The sequence below is a fragment of the Octodon degus genome, unplaced genomic scaffold (genome assembly GCF_000260255.1).
Source record: "Octodon degus isolate 3935 unplaced genomic scaffold, OctDeg1.0 scaffold00238, whole genome shotgun sequence".
In the NCBI taxonomy this organism is placed as follows: Eukaryota; Metazoa; Chordata; class Mammalia; order Rodentia; family Octodontidae; genus Octodon; species Octodon degus.
In genome coordinates this window covers 674,162-691,037 of record NW_004524814.1, presented here as the reverse complement: position 1 = coordinate 691,037, position 16,876 = coordinate 674,162, and the positions used below count along the sequence as shown (strand labels likewise).

At 35.2% G+C, this 16,876-nt stretch overlaps 1 protein-coding gene across 1 annotated transcript in view; it reads left to right on the top strand.

The window, feature by feature from the left end:
• Ap3b1 (adaptor related protein complex 3 beta 1 subunit) overlaps nucleotides 1-16,876 on the top strand; it is a 294,655-nt gene that overhangs the window by 146,763 nt on the left and 131,016 nt on the right. Inside the window, exons 9-14 of the mRNA XM_004645731.2 lie at nucleotides 159-256; nucleotides 3,127-3,181; nucleotides 3,263-3,334; nucleotides 5,422-5,484; nucleotides 8,246-8,378; nucleotides 15,431-15,540. Coding sequence (XP_004645788.1) covers nucleotides 159-256; nucleotides 3,127-3,181; nucleotides 3,263-3,334; nucleotides 5,422-5,484; nucleotides 8,246-8,378; nucleotides 15,431-15,540 — 531 coding nt within the window. The remainder of the gene's footprint in view (nucleotides 1-158; nucleotides 257-3,126; nucleotides 3,182-3,262; nucleotides 3,335-5,421; nucleotides 5,485-8,245; nucleotides 8,379-15,430; nucleotides 15,541-16,876) is intronic.

Genomic DNA, 16,876 nt, shown 5'->3' with positions numbered 1-16,876 from the left:
CATTTTATTTTATATAGATTTTGTATCTTATATAGATTTTCATTTTATTTTATATAGATTTTTGTAGTAGTTTAGAAGAAATAATGGGTGAGAATATATTTGAAACTGGGGTGCATGATTTATTTAGAATTCCATTATTTTGATGCTTTATTTTTTAGGTAGTTATGGCAGTTGCTCAGCTGTATTGGCACATATCCCCGAAGTCAGAAGCTGGCATCATTTCTAAATCACTAGTACGTTTACTTCGTAGCAACAGGTAAGTTGTTGGCCATGATTTTACTTTTTTTTTTGTATTTTTTTGGAAGTAAAGTTTGAGCAAATATAATCTATTTTCAGATATTTAATGCATAGCATTGATTATATTTTATCCACAAAATCTCATTTTAGCAGATCATTATAAAAGCTTTCTTAAAATTTACCTCAATAATAAATACATAATGGGGCCGGAGAGATGGCTCAGTAGAATGAGTGCTTCCCTGGCGCGTGCAAGGGTCTGAGTTCAATCCCTGGTTCCGCCCTCAATAAATAAATAAATAAATAAATAAATAAATAAATAAATGCATAAGTCTTACACTTGAGACACAAAAAAATTAAAAATTTCTTATCGCATGTGGTGTATACTCTCAACAATAGTCTAGGATTAGTGTTCTATGTTTGTAGATGTAGGAGGAATGATGTTTTGGAGCTTTAGTAAATGGCATTCCTGAAAAACTATACTGAAGTACTATAAGATTGGCTTACTCAATGTGTTATATTTGATTCTGTGTAGAACAATACATAGATTAAGTTAATGTAGTTTACGGCAGAATCATTACTTCTTATTACGTTAGAATATTTTACTTTGCTCTTTTTAAAAAAAAAAAAAATTTTTGAAGCTACTGGTTTTAAAGAATTACATACTTTTTAGTTTCTTGTAGTTAGGGCATGTCACTTTCAATTTAAGTCCTTTCAAGGTAGTGGTTCATTTCAACAACTCAAAAGACTTATTGAGTTCCTATGTGTATTAGCCAGTTTTTTGTTACATTCACAAAATGCTGGAGAAAATCAACTGAAAGGAGGAAAGGCTAATTTTGTCCAGGGTTCCAGAGGTTTTACTGCATAGTTGACTGGCCCTATTGCTGCAGGCCAGTAGGGAGACAATATTTCAGTGAAAGGTAAGTGTGTGCAGGGCAGAGCTGAACACCTCAGGGCAGCCAGAAAGCAGAGTACAAGCGTCTAGGGATGAAATGTGACCATACCAGGCATGGCCCTGTGACCCACCTCTTCCAGTTAGGCCCTGTCTCTTCAGTGTTGGTGGCCTCTCAATAGACATCACATTGTGAACCCATCAGTGGATTAAACCATTGAGGAAGTCAGCACTGTCATCAACCAGTCTGAATGTTACTGTGTTGGAGACCAGGACTTCAACACATAAGACTTTGGAGCACATCTCAGACCCTGATCATACCAATGTGATTTGTAAATTCAAGTTGAAGAGTAGTTTGGGACCTGGGGTTGTATGTAATTCAGGGTTAGAGTACTTGCTCAGCATACTCAAGACTCTGGGATTAATCTTCATCACTTCTTTCCCTCCATTCAGATTTATGTTGTTTGTGGTGTTTTCTATATTTAAGAGTACCTTTGCTGTAGCTATTTCATATACCCTGAATACTTTACAATAATTTGTTTTAAGTTAAGTTAGCTTCTTTCACTTAGTGTATGCTTTCACTATCTGGCTTCAGAAGAAAAGGTCTATGTTCATTTTTCTTAAGTAAGCCTCAATCTGTAGCTTTATTCCTGACTGGCTTTTGCTATTCCTGAGTGCCAAGTATGCCATTTCCTTTGTTTTTCTGTTCTCCATTTATGCCTACCCATTCTTTTGTTTCATCTACTTAGTAATTTTGCTTTTCGATCGTTGATGCAAAGGATATCAGAAAGATGTGGACTTGTATGTGAAACTGAATACCAAATTCAATTTGTTAAGTATTTGGATTTTAAAATAACATGACTATGCGTAACCTGAGCTTTACTCTGGGCCAGGTTGATTGAAGAATGAGCTTTTAAGTCTGACTTACATTAACATTATTGTTGGGTTTTTATTGACCTGAAGAATACTTTCCTCCTCACATGTATTTAAAGCAGCTGCAATATTGATTTTTTATTTTATTTTAGAAGTACACTATTACACAACTGAATGGGGAGTTGTTTGTGTACTGAAGAGTTCACCCAGGGCCTTCTTTCATGTTTTCACTTTGTGGCAAGGGCTCCCTAATTTCTGCAGGTAATACTTGAACTTGGCATTTTTCCAGCCTGTCACAAAATTGGTTTTAACTCTTCTTCGTGATGAATCACATCTAATTTATTACCTTACAGAAAAAAAATGCACTAGAAAGAAAATGTAAGTATCCATGGTTAGGGAGCTGGGAGATAACTCAGTGGAGTAAGTGCTTGCCTGGCAAGAACAGGGTCCTGAGTTCTATCCCTTGTGCCACCAAAAATAAATTAAATAAATAAATAATCTAGGGGCTGGGGAGATAGCTCAGTAGGATAAGCGCTTGCCTGGCAAGTGCAAGAACCTGAGTTCAATCTCTGGTTCTGCCCAAAAAAAAAAAAAAAAAAACAAAAAAACAACTATGGTTTAGTAAAAACTTTCACTAGTATATTTAAGAGTTTTATTCACATGAAACTTTTTGCTCACTTTTTGTCATTACTGTATTGTTTACATAAAGATATTGCGTTGAAAAACATACCCTGTTGTCTCAGTCACTTTCTTATTGCTGGAACACAATACCTGGCACCTGCAGCTTAAAGGGGAGAGATTTATTTTGGTTTATGTATTCAGCTCATAGTTGGCAGGCTCCGAGCCAGGAAGTACATGGTAGAAGGGCCTAGGCAGAGGAATGTGCTTTATGTCACAGACGCCAGGAAGCAGAGAGCAAGGGGAGAAGTTGAGGAGGGAGATTTCCTTCCAGAGCAGCTCTCAGTGACCTACCATCTCCTACCAGGCTCCAGCTCCCTATAACAAGTCAGCATAGCGACCCCATAATTAAATCACTTTCCAAAATCTCCACTTATGAGTGTTTGAAGTCTTTGAGTCATTATCAGTTTAAACTGTAACACCAATGACATTTCTCTTTTAATTTCTAGGGAAGTGCAGTATATTGTCCTACAAAATATAGCAACTATGTCAATTCAGAGGAAGGTATGTAGATTATGCTTGCATAATTTAAGTAGCAAACAAATGTATGATAAATATATTTAAATATTTCTTTTTATTGTCTAGGGCATGTTTGAACCTTACCTGAAGAGTTTCTATGTTAGGTCAACTGATCCAACTATGATCAAGACATTGAAGGTATGTATGCTTTCCTTTTTCATATACTGTAACATCTAAATGCTGTAGCCTCTAGCATGTGCAAAATGGAGTCTTGCTTTCAAAAAACACTTAAGGAGCTTTTGTTACATATTCCAGGCTGTATTGTTATATATAGTTACTCTGTTACATTTAGACATAATACTATTAAAATGTATTTCCCAACTTTGAATATTTACAGCATACTGAAGGAGACAAACATGGAGGTGGGTAGTTTTAGTGTTGTGTGTTTTAAGTATTACAGAGATTTAAATTGAGTGCTATGGTCAGTGGAAAAGTGGGGCTAATTTTCTGGGATGTTTGAGAAAAATGATGTATGGGTGAGTTTTTATGAATATTTTTGTTGTTGATTGTAGGTTGATTGTGAGATTAAATGGTTAAGAGGAGGTGAAGAGTAGTATTGGTAACCTAAGATATTATGAAAGAGTGTGGAGTTAATAATATGAAGCTATAATAATTAAAAACAATGTGATGTTCAGACAGAAAAGTAGAATGGGATAAGTAGCTAGAAACACACCTAGGCATGTTAAAATTGTCTGCATATAGTGTACCACATCGAGACAGTGCAAGCCAAAGGGGAGAGGAGGAATTGTTCATGAAGTATTTGTGAAAATGTATTCTGCACATGGAAGTAGTTTAATCATAAGAAATCTAAGACACACACAAATTGAAAGATGAATTTTAAAAAACTGTGTTGTAATTATGAAAAGTTTCTTTCTTTCTTTTTTTTTTTGGTTGAACTGGGGATTGAACGCAGACCCTTGCGCTTGCCAGGGAAGTGCTTATTCTACTGAGCCATCTCCCCAGCCCCGAAAAGTTTCAAAGTCACAAAAATCATAGGAAACTGAAAACTTCCAGAATAAAAGAGACAACTTACTGTATGTGATACTGAGTTGGATCCTTTTATTATATATTATCAATATAGTTAGTGAAACTTAAGTGCATTGTGACAGTTGCATGAAAGTATCGGACTAGTTTAATGTCCTGATTGTATAGATTCTATTGTGGCCTGTAGGACCTGTTCTATTTATGGGAAATATTTGGAGTATTTGGGGATGATGTATCATTAGACTGGCAATTCTTATCTGAGATGGTTCAGAAAGAAAATAATTCTTTGTACTATACATGGAGCTTTTTGATATTATTGTTTTGAAGTTTTCTAAGACAGTTAAAATATTTTCATGAAAATAAAATGAAAAGCCAAAATGTAATCTACAAGAAGATAATCCCAGTGCATTTATCTGAATAGATGCCTTGAACACCAAATATATAAAACACTTCTGCAATCTGTATCTTTTAATTGGTGTTTTTAATATATATATATATTTTTAAAAATCTTATTTATTTACTTATTTATTTATTTTAATGGTACCAGGGATTGAATTCAGGATTTTGTGCTTGCCAGGCAAGCACTTACTCCACTGAGCTATCTCCCTGGCCCCCAAGTTGGTGTTTAAATCATTTAAGTTTAATGTAAATCTTAATACAAATGTATTAATATCTACATCTTATGTTTTGTTTTCTATTTATCTCTTCAGTTCTCTATTTTTCTGCTTTCTGTGCCTTCAGATTAAATACTTTGTGTGAGAAAAGAGAAGTGTTTTTAGCAAACCTATTGGAGATAAATTTTTATTTGTACATGTCATATATATGAACTCAGAAGAGGAAGTTAAAATATCTTAAGTATTACGAGTTATAGAACGTAGGAGAACCAATACAATTCAGTATGTGGAAAACAGAATTACATGGAGGACAAATTGTTTTATTAATAAAAAATAAACTCAAACTAGCTTAAATACTTTAGGTTAATTAGAAATCATAATGTTAGGGCAATTAGTGAAGATTTAAGATTCTCTTCTTAATTAATGTTTTCAGAAGTATGTAATTATCAAGTTTCTATTTTTAGACAATAGCTATTCTCTGTTTACCTGCATATATTACATTTATGATAGTATTATTAAAAAAAAAACCACAACCCAGAAACTTCCAATAAGATGCCTAGCCTGTACTAAATTCCTTTCTTTGTGCGTTTTACAGTGTTCAGTTTCTTTTTTATTTTTGTACTTTAGCTTGAAATTTTGACAAACTTAGCAAATGAAGCCAACATATCAACTCTTCTTCGAGAATTTCAGGTTTGTATACACTACTAGTTATAACTTCTACAATGTATTTATTCCCAAGTTAAATATATATCTAAATCTAGAAAATATGTTCTTGTGTAAGTAAAAATAATTTTTTGACAGAATGTACAACTAAGAAATTTATATATTTTCAAGCGTAAACATTAAATATATTGAGAATTATATTTTATAAAAATGTGGAAGACTAGTTTGTAACTGATTTTGTTCAAAATACTGTTTCTGGTACCAATTCTGTCTCTTTGTGCTGTCCTCATTGGTCACCCTTTCCATACTTGGTGCTAATTCCTTACATGACTGCTCCTGTCCACTTTCCCCTCCCGTTTTAGGTGCTACATCCTTAGTTCATCCTTGCAGAACGGTTTATAATTGATTCACCATGACTTTTAAAAATTGTTGTTTTAAATTTTTATTTGGTTTTTTTCTTTTTACTTTTAAAAACCTTATGTGCCAGTAGATGAGAGGCTTCCTAGCTGTGCTTCTCCACAAAGTATCATTGAGAAATTATGTCATGATCGTTGTACTCTTTATGACAGAAGAGACAGCTCTGAAGCCTTAGTAGTGGAGCAGAACAATAGAGAGCTTAAGGGCCAGCCAAATACCTCAGCAGATTAAAGCTACTGCAAGCAGGCTCAGGGGTAGGGGTTTGATCCCCAGGCCTGCCATGCCAGCCCTGCCCCTGGGGTGTGCTGAGAAGGCAATTGAGACTGGGTGTGGTGGCGCACATCTGTAATCCCAGTTCTTGGGAGACTGTAAGCAGGAGGATCACTAAGAGTCTAGTAATGAGACCCTGAACACCCTGTAGACCCTTCCCTAAATACAAAAAAATGGGAAAAAAAAATAGCCTGTGTCTTTATGGCTTCTGGAGCTTTACATCCCCTCAACAGCTTTTTCAGCAAATAAACCATGTACTCGGTCCTAATCCCACAGTTAGCACGTGTAACTGTTAGAAATTTATTTCATTGCTATAGTCATTCAGCATCCCATATTAAATTTCTTTTTAGCTGTATGGACAATATATTTACTTTCATACATATATATTTAATTTTTTATTCTTTTATTATTATTTTTTTTTCCAGTACCGGGAATTGAACTCAGGTCCTTGCGCTTATTCCACTGAACTATGTCCCCGGCCCTATATTTTCTTTCTACTGTGTGATCTTACACTTTTTTCAGTAGTATGTCCCTGGTTTGTATGTTCTTGCTGAATTACTTTATCTTCATGCTGTATTTTTTTCCTTCAACAAAAATTCTCAATAAGTGAGATTAAAGTATTTTAGGTTTTTATGTAGTTACTGTCATAGCTATAGATCATTTCTTGAATTTGATTTTTACTTGATTCTTAACACATTTGTCTTTAAGTTTTGATCTTTTTTTGCCCTTGTCCCTTTTACTGTTACCGTGTATAATATTGTTGGGTGTCCTTTCACTGTACTTTGTGTCCATGTTGTTTCTGCTGGATTGTAGGAAGGGAATCTTACTAATTTTCTGAAATGGTTGCATTGTATTGCATTTGCACAGTGTGCCTGCTTAAGAATGTTAGTAATCCAGTTATGACGTTTGCTATCAGGATATTTTAATAAGAATTTTTCAGTCAGACTTTTACATATATTCTTTCTTAGTTTTTATCACTGCCTAAAAGAGTACCTTATTTCTGTTGTATTTGTAGCTGCATACAATTTTGCTTATAATAACTGTCACTAAAATAGTGAATTGTTTGTTCTAATGACTCAAATATATTTTTAAGTTAAGCTAGTTAGGTATCTGGGAATAATTTTAAATAAAATTGGTCTTACCTCTGGAACTAACAGAGCTTAATTTATTTTTTTGACATTTAATCACCTTCTTGATGCCATTTTCACTATTTTTGGATATCCCTAGATTTTCTTCTACCATTTGTCATTTAGTTAATGTTTTATTATTACTCCTTTTGCATTTAGATAATCATACAGTTTATTGTGTACTTCTCATATGTGGTTGGTAATGTTTTTAAAATCTCAGCAATAAGTATGCATAATAAAATTACATTTTTGTGAACAATAAATGCTTCATTTTTAATGTTTCATTTTTAAAGTAGGAAAGTTCTAAACTTTGAAATTAGTACAGTTAAAATTTTGTGAAGATTATTTTAACTTTCTGTTAAATCATTAAGTTTTATAAACATCAGTTACTATGTTTTAAAAGGATATTTTTAGTGAAAATATTTCAAAACTATGGTATCTTATTTTAAATGAATGCATTATTGAAATAGTACTTACTGTCACTAACATCTCTTTACAACCATTCTGATGCTGCTTTGAGAGTAAAGTATTTGCTAATAGCATATTGGTTCATTTTTTCCTGTTCTAGTTTTTAGTATCTCTGAAAAAGTAACCTTTTCTCCCATAGATTCACAGAAGCTGCTGGTGAAATGAACTGAAACCTCCAGAGAGAGTTCTCATCATTTCTTTCAGCCTTGCCCTTAAACTAATTGCCGTCTTTGGGCGACTGCTCTCTACTCTCTGTTTTGGGGTCTCAAGCCACAGTGGCCACAGGTGAATGAGCCTAGCTTAAAGGTGTGCCTCTTCTGTAGGCACAGACATAAAAAAGCAAAACTAAATGAAATCATCTGTTGGGCCTCATGTTGTGGTTATGAGATTGTTTTCTGGAATTCTCTATATCAACAAAGCTTAATAGAATAGTGTTTTTTTGCCCCCCACCCCCATTTGATTCCTTGGTAGTACCAGTTTGTGAAATAAGTGAAATATTTTTTCAGACCTATGTGAAAAGCCAGGACAAACAGTTTGCAGCAGCCACTATTCAGACGATTGGCAGATGTGCCACCAGCATCTCGGAAGTCACGGACACCTGCCTCAATGGCCTGGTCTGTCTGCTGTCTAACAGGGATGGTGAGTTCTCAACTCCATCTCATCTTCATTTGGTTGGTAGTTTGAATATGCCTGATATGATCTTCCAGTTGTAACCATCCGTGTTACATTTTAGTTTTCTCAGTATATCAGTAGTATGATCACAGAAGTATCAGTTTTATTGAAATGTATACAAATGTGTACCTTGTGTTTTTCAGTAAATTAGGCAGCTTAGTGAACAGTATATATTTGTCTTAGCTCAACTGTGAAAGCTTCATTTGTTTACTTCTTTACTAATCACCTTCATTGTAACCTTTGCATAAAATCTGTTTTACTACTTTTTAATAACATGTAAGTCATGAATAATAATTGGATTTACCTGTAGAGGGTGCTAAAAGCAGGCAAATGACTTCAAAACTTGGAGAACTGGCTAGATTGAAAAATACTTAACTGTGTCTCTTCAATTTTTTTCTTCCCCAGAAATTTACCCTAATAATTTTATCAAAATTAGCAAAATGTAAAAGCCATCAATGTGGACAGCTTCATGCTTTAGAGCTGATAGGCACTCTGAGAAACTGACTAAGTGATATCCAGCAAAATACATAATCTAGACTTTATACTGTTCCAAGTAAAGTGTCACTTCTTTCTTTGTGGTTTGTAGGTTTTAAACAAATGGGGAAAAATAATTAACTTCTTATTTTTAGAATAATTTATTAGAAAACTCATACTTGAATACCATGAGATTCTAGGAATATCATAATTTTTAGGAAAAAAAATTGAAATTATTTTTGAAGTTTTAAATATAATTATGTCCTATCAAGATACAGACTTACATTACACAACAGCCATGAAGTTAAATATAACACAAAATTGATTTTATATTTTATTTAAAAAATAGTTTTTAGGGCCAGCCTGATAGTTCAGTGGACTAAAGCACCTGCTTAGGCAGAGCACAACGGCTGGGCTTTGATCCCTGGTGTGCCATGCCGGCCCTGCCCGCAGGGCGCGCTGAGACGATTGAGACTAGCGTGGTGGCGCAAGCCTGTAATCCCAGCATTTGGGAAACTGAAAACTGGAGAATCAGTAGGAGTCCCATCTGTGTAATGAGACCCCATAGACCCTGTAGACTCTGTCCTAAATAGAGGAAAGCAAAAGTTTTTAACCACAGTAATCCTGTTATTTTCCAGATTATATGTAGATTGTTTTTCCTATATGAAGATCTTTTTAGAAAACCATAGCATTGTTGTATTTCTGATAAAAAAGAAAAAATGTATTCCCAAATAGAATTGCCTTTTGTTGTAAACACAAAATCATGAAGTTGTAAACTCAAGATATTGTGACCAGAACATTTTCCTACTTACAGTATTAAAACACCAAATTAGTACCAACTAAAATTATCAAGGAAATGGATTAAATTTTTCTTTGTCTGTGTAAGATGGAGAAGTTAAAAAGACAAGTATCACATATTTTTATCTATTTCTACTTTAAACAATGACATCTTTTATGTCTCTCTTTGTAGGCCACACTTTAAAATGCAACTTTAAAAACGTTTTTAATTTTCTTTTATGCTTAATGATGACATTTTCTTGACCAAATAAAACACTTCTTGGAAATAGAACTCCAGAACATTACAGATTATGAACTAAGATCTATTATGGTAATTGTTCCTTTAAAATTGCAAAAATTTTTTGCATGCATAAAGCAAAAATTAATTAGAACACTGATATTTCTTTCAAATATGAAGTGTAATCACATTTTCTCAACTTAATTTTGTAATCGCTTGATTTGATGTGAAATTTTTAAGCTGTGGATTTTAAAGCAATTATTTTGGCTTTGTAATAGTAATTTTGTAATAGTAATTTTTCCAAAAATATTTGTGTTGGCTTTAAAAGGTACTCCGATAGCATTTTGAAGAGACTAAGCATAAAATATTTTATAGTGAGATAATGGGAGACTAATAAAATCTGTAGCCACTCTATACTTGATCTTAGCCAAAAGGCTAAGAAGCAATTGCAGTCCCTCTCAAAAGGTAGGATTTACTTAATTCTAATATTTCGGCTTTTGTTTTTGGGAAATTCAAATTCTCTTTACAGTCGTGAGGGTTTTTTTGCATAGTGCAAATAATAACAGATGTAAATTGAATTATTTAGGTTCTGGCTTCATAATCATCGTTAGCCCATAATGCCTGATTAATTATCTGTTTATCATATATTCTACACTTTAGGGTGTATAGATGTTTCTCACATTATGACCATATTATGCCCAAGTAAAACCATCCTAAACTGAAATGAGCATGGGTTGTTTTTCCTGTTGCTGCTGCTGCCATCACCAGGGAATCCTGTGCTATGTGCTGTTTACACTACCTCATGAAAAGATCCAGAATCAAAATACCAAGTGTGGTTTCTAATGAATGCATCAGTTTTGTTTCACAGTAAAGTTGAAAAAAAAAACCCCGTAATTTGGGTACTGTCTGTAGGATGGAAATCTGGATCAGTGAAAGTAAGAGGTTGAACATACTTTGATATTAAAATCAATAATACTAAAATAGTAGTGTTTTTAACTTTAAAATAACCAGTCCTGACAAAAGAGCCCTTCCTATTAAAGCGGCCACCATGTGCCACCGCGCCCAGTCTCAACAGTTTATTAAAGGTATATTCCTATTAAAGGAATAAATTCTATGAAAGAAGCCTCAGCTTCTTGAAATTTATATAAGATCTTGCAAGGCTCTGAAAATCTGTGAGCCTTCTGATTTTTTTTTTATGGTGAAATTAATACCTCATCATCTTTTCAGTTAGTGTACCTATAACCCTCAGGGGCAGCCTTTAGACTATTGTTTGTGCTTATATTTAGTATGTTTCAGTTGGAACTGTAGTACCTATCCCCAACTCTGGTCTTGGCACAAGGAAAGCCTTTCTTTCTTTTTTTTTCTTCTTTCTTTTTAATTATGTATTTAGTACAGGGTCTACAGGTTCTCACTATAAAGATCAGACTCATAGTGATTCTCCTGTTTCCAGCCTCCCAAAGCGCTGGGATTACAGGCATGTGCCACCACACCCAGTCTCAAGAGTCTCAATCTCAGTCTCAACATGCCCCAGGGGTGGGACCGGCACAGCAGGCCAGGGACCTGAATCCCCAGCCCCTGCATCTGCCTAAGCAAGCACTTTAATCTGCTGAGCTGTCTGGCTGGCCCTTAAGGAAACCTTTCTAGGTAGACTTGAAGCCTGCCCTGAAAGAGTTCATTGTTTTTATTTAAAATGAATTATATAAACATATTTTTAAAGGAGCCCAACTAGTAGAAATTTTTGTTGGCTTATGATAATTTAATTGCTTAAGATAATTTATTTTAGATAACAAGAAAATTTGCTTGTATGAATAACCTTATGGCTATCCTTTATAAAATAAAAGAATTGTGATGAAATACTTTTTAAAAATTTTTTGTTTGGTTTTTAATAATTCTGAAGCATTTACTGAGGATTTTGAATCAGTTAAGGCTCTTAATAAATGTTGAACAGAATAGTAAGATAGTTAAGTTACAAAAGTTTCCTCTCTTCATAGAGCTCAAGTCTGCATATGAAAGAGAGTAGTATAAAGTGTCATGCTGTTCCCTTGTGCAGACCACTTACTCTGTGTCAGCTGTTTGCTTACGTGTAATTAGACTGTTTTGAACTACTTATAATTGCTAGACTATTTGCTTATATGTAATATGTAACTATACTGTTTGAATATTCACACTCTTGAGAAATGATTCAGTCTACCTGTACTGCAGACTCTTCATTTGGATGTGCTACTTCTAAGAGTTAGGATCTTAAAGATTTCATTGAGAATGAGGAAGAAACCTAGGTCCAGAACAACTGGATCATTTTGTACTTATGGTGGAACAACAATACTGCTGTAGTCTTCAGCACCCAGAAGGAGGCATATCAGAAATGTGAGGTTGATTACTTGAAAGGCATTATTAGCAGGCACCTGAGGTAGGAGACAAAGATAACTCCAGTACCTGCAGCCTGTCCCTTATGTGGCAGAAGGGGTTTTACAAAGTAATCAAGTTAAGGTTCTAGTGATAGGGAGATGATTTGGATTGCTCTAGGGTAGTAAGATGTGGGATCCTTCATCAGAATAGGCAGGAAAGTCAGAGCCCCCAGAAGTAATGATCACAGTGTAACTGCTGGAAGTGGCCAGGTGCCAAGGCAGGTGGCTGCCTCTAGAAAGTGGCAAGGTGAGGGATTGTCCTCCATGGAACTGGCAAAACAGCTCTGTTTTGACACCTTGATTTTAGCCCCACAGGCCTATGTTAGACTTTGGTCTCTAGAACTGTAAGATGATACATTTGTATATTTATGTTGTTTTAAATTACTAAATTTGTGATAATCTCTGACTGTAACAGTAGGAAACCAATTTACCTGCAAAGCATAAATGATGCCTAATACCTATATTAAGCAGCCTCTTCTTCCTTTGCATGTAAATAATTAAACTATGCAGCATTTTCCCTTCAGACTCATTTTTTTTTTTTTTTTGGTTTTTTTTTTTTTTTTTTTTTTTTTTTTGTATTTTTAGGGAAGGGTCTGTAGGGTATTCAGGGTCTTACTTCTAGATCTGCCTGTTTACAGCCTCCCAAGAGCTGGGATTACACGCGTGCACCACCATGTCCAGTCTCAGTTGCTGTCTCAGTGTGCCCTGGGGGTGGGGCCGGCAGGGCAAGCCTGGAGATCAAACCCCTGGCCCCTGCGCTTGCAGGTGCTTTAATCAGCTGAGCTATTTGGCCGGCCCTTTTTTTTCTTTCATTTTTTTGTTTTCAAGACAGAGTCTCACTATGTAGTGTAGGGTGACCCTGAACTCACTTAAGTAGCTGCCATGAATTGAGTCTGCCCTCAATTCATGGCAGTCCTCCCTCCTTGGCCTCACAGTACTGGGATTATAGGTGTGTGCCACCATGCCTAGCAGTCCTATTTTATAATAATTTTTAAAATATATTTTTATATTAAATTCTTTATAGCTACAGTTAACCATGTTTTCCTTTACATCATAATTTTCTACAAAGCCATTTTATTTTTCTTACTGAGTATAAATCTGATGACAGAAAGGTCTTGTTTTCCTCCATTACAGCACCATGTGGTGGTATTATGATGGGATATGGGAGCATCATAGCCACCTGCTGTTGGGGGGTGGCTGAAGAGGTGGGCTACCGTGGGTGTCAGTTGGAAGAGTGCAGCTCCCCTCCTACCTCCTTCCTTGAGTCACTCTGCTTCCAGGCTGCCATGAAGTGAGCAGCTTCTCCTCCTTTACCATGCTACTGTTACTTCTTTGGAGCCAGGCAACCAGGGATTAACCTGTGAACCCAAATAAGTCTCTCCTCCTTTAGGTTGCGGGTGCTAGGTATTGCATGCCAGTGACAAGAAAAGCGACAGAGATAAGTGCTGACATGTAATCGTACTATCTGCTTATAAAAGCAGAACATAATTAGAGATAGAATGATACTTCCTTGTTCTGAGTTCAGATTTTGAAAGTCATGTAGTCCCAGTATGTCTTCTTTATTTACCTTTATACAATGATACTAATAAGGTACCTTATGTTCCAATGAAAAGGTAAAGCCTGACATGTCATAAGGTGCAATATCAGTGAGTTAACCGTTACTTATATTCCTTAGTTCAAATGGAGAAAGAGGTATACTGTTTGAAATATGTATGCTTAATAATGATTATGTCATAATACATTTTGTTTATATTCTTAAAAGAAGCTAGATAACAAAATGTAGTTTTTAAAAAAATCAGAACACAAGTGTGGAGATTCTATAAAGCCAAACCTTAAAAATCAGTGGTTGAAACAAATCTTTGTAACGTATTCCAGGAGGACCTCTAATATCTTTGAAGCTTTGTTAATTTAAGAAACACCAGTAATAAGTAAAGGCAGTGTTGTTTCTTTGGTGTCAGTAGCATTAGTAATATTTTATGTAAGAATCATCCCCAAAGGTCAGGCACTGTTCAGCTATACACATTTTCCTTCTGTGCCACCAAAACGGTAACTGTGGATCATGATTAGCTTCGTTAGTTATAACTCACTCCTAGGTTCCAATTTGAGGATCTCTTATATTTGTTAGGTCCTGGCATCATTGAAACTGATGGCACATTGAGAAGCAGCTGATTAAAAAAAAATTACGCAGGGACTGTTTATGAAGTGTGGGGAGGATTAAGGGACAAGGTATACTGTTACACTCTGGGGTCAGTGCTAACAGTATTGAAAATCGTCACTGTGCCAGATGAGATCAGGTACATTCAGGGTGGTATGGCTGTAGACTCGTCATTGTACCAGAATTAAAGGAGAGAGGTATTGGAGTAGTGGTAGTTACCAAGTGCTGCAGGGAGAGAGCCCCTTCCAAAAAGAAGACTTCTGTGGGTGAATGAAGGGCTACCCAGGAGGCTGTGGGGCTAGTGTCACCATCTCCTGCAGGTGCTTGCCTCCTGTTGACTAAGCACAGTTAGAAGCCAGGGCCAGGGGAATCTGATGTAGCCTACAAGTCAGCCTCAGAGGACAGAGTTGAGTAGACACCAGCAGAGGAGATTTTGGGGATGAATGGAGACCATCTAGCTTCCAATCCTGTTCTTTCTGGCTTGGCTGTCTGTGCTGTTTCTACAGCAATACCTTTCCAATGATAACTAATCCTTCCTGCTTACCTCTCTTCATGTAATCACTTAATGAAAACTTTAAAGTTACTATTTTCTATAGAACAGGGGCAATGCTTAGATTATGTTTGATTGCAACTATATAGATGGTGAGATTGAAGAGCAATATTTAAAGTTGAAGGCCAGAGACAGTGCACACTATGGAGCAGCACAGTCCAACCTCATTTGCTTTCCTGATACAGAGCAGCACAAAGGGATGATAACTAGGCCAAGGCAGCAGAAGTTAGAGATTAAAGTTAACTCTTCTACTTAAGACAAGCTCTCCAAAAGAATCTGTGAGTGCATATATAGTTATAGTTTTTACCTAGTCATTTAATGTTTACAGAATGTCTTGCTAGTTTGTTTACATTTTGCCAAACATACTGCATTTGAGTTGAATAACATATATTTGATGTGAATAATCTCTGTCTCTTTCAGAAATAGTTGTTGCAGAAAGTGTGGTTGTTATAAAAAAATTACTGCAAATGCAACCTGTACAACATGGTGAAATTATTAAACATATGGCCAAACTCTTGGACAGTATCACTGTGAGTATCCTTGAAGAGACATTTGCTGAATTCTCCTAAAGTTTAGACAGTTAATTATAGTCCTGTTAAAATAAATGATGTGTTCAAGTGTAGTGGTTAAGATTGTTTATAATATGCTTCCAAATTCTGAGTCTAAGATTCCTTACTGTTTAGGAGGGGATTACAGATCTTAAAAGGGCAGAGGACAGAATGAACTCCATAGTGTTGGGTTGGAATTGGAGAGAGCAGCATGAGCTTTGTAGGTTTCTATGTAGAGAGTCTCTACGTATACATACAAACATATATAAACACAAATTTGTATATAGCTCTAAGCTCATTTATGTGTCACATGTAAGTCTGTAAATAGGTATACAAACATCTGTATCCCAGGGTTGTGCTTTTAGGATATGAAACATAGCACCAGTGAACATACCTCAATGCCTAGCTCTTGTTTTACATTATTATTGAGATATAATTTCATACCCTAAAATTTACCTTTTGAAGTATATAATTCATTGGTGTTTGGTATATTCATAAGGTTGTATAACCATCACCACCATGTAGTTACAAAACATTTTTATTATCCAAAAGAAAAAATAATCCTATATTCCAAACTCCTTAGCCTCCTTTCCTTTGTTCTTTGGCCACTACTAATCTATTTAATGTCTCTGCAGATTTGCCTATTCCAGATATATCATATAAATCAAGTATTACAGTATGTATACTTTTGTTTGTAGCTGCATTCATTTAACATGTTTTTAAGGTTTGTGCATGTTTAAAAAAAAGGTTCGTGCATGTTGAAAGGTGTAGCAATATTTTATTTCTTGTCCTGGTAGATCTTGGTTTTAAAATTTGATTCTCTGGGCTGGGGTGATAGCTCAGAGGCTTAAGTGTCTGCCTGGCAAGTATAAGGTCCCAAGTTCGAACACAGGTACTGTAAACAAAAAAAAGGAAGAGTCCTCAAAAAGTATAATTCTACATTTAGAGAAATGGCAGATTTGAGAGCAGATATAAAAAAAAAAACAAATTGAATTTAGAATATCTTACTGTATAAATAAATACATGCAAGAAAGTGTCTACAGAAATAGAGACATGTCAAAAGGATATCAGAACCAGCATAAGGGATAATGAGGGTCCCACTGGCCAATTTCAGCAATAAAGTAAGTGATAGTAAAAGGGTTATAATTTATTGAATTAGGAAAATACTCTTTCAACAATAAAATAAGTATAGTAAATGGGTTATAATTTATTGAATTAGGAAAATACTCCTAAATACAAGCTAGATGGATGATAGGTGGATAAGGGCATGTAGAAGGGAGAGGTCAAGAATAGCTAAAACATGTAGAAGGAGTGATGC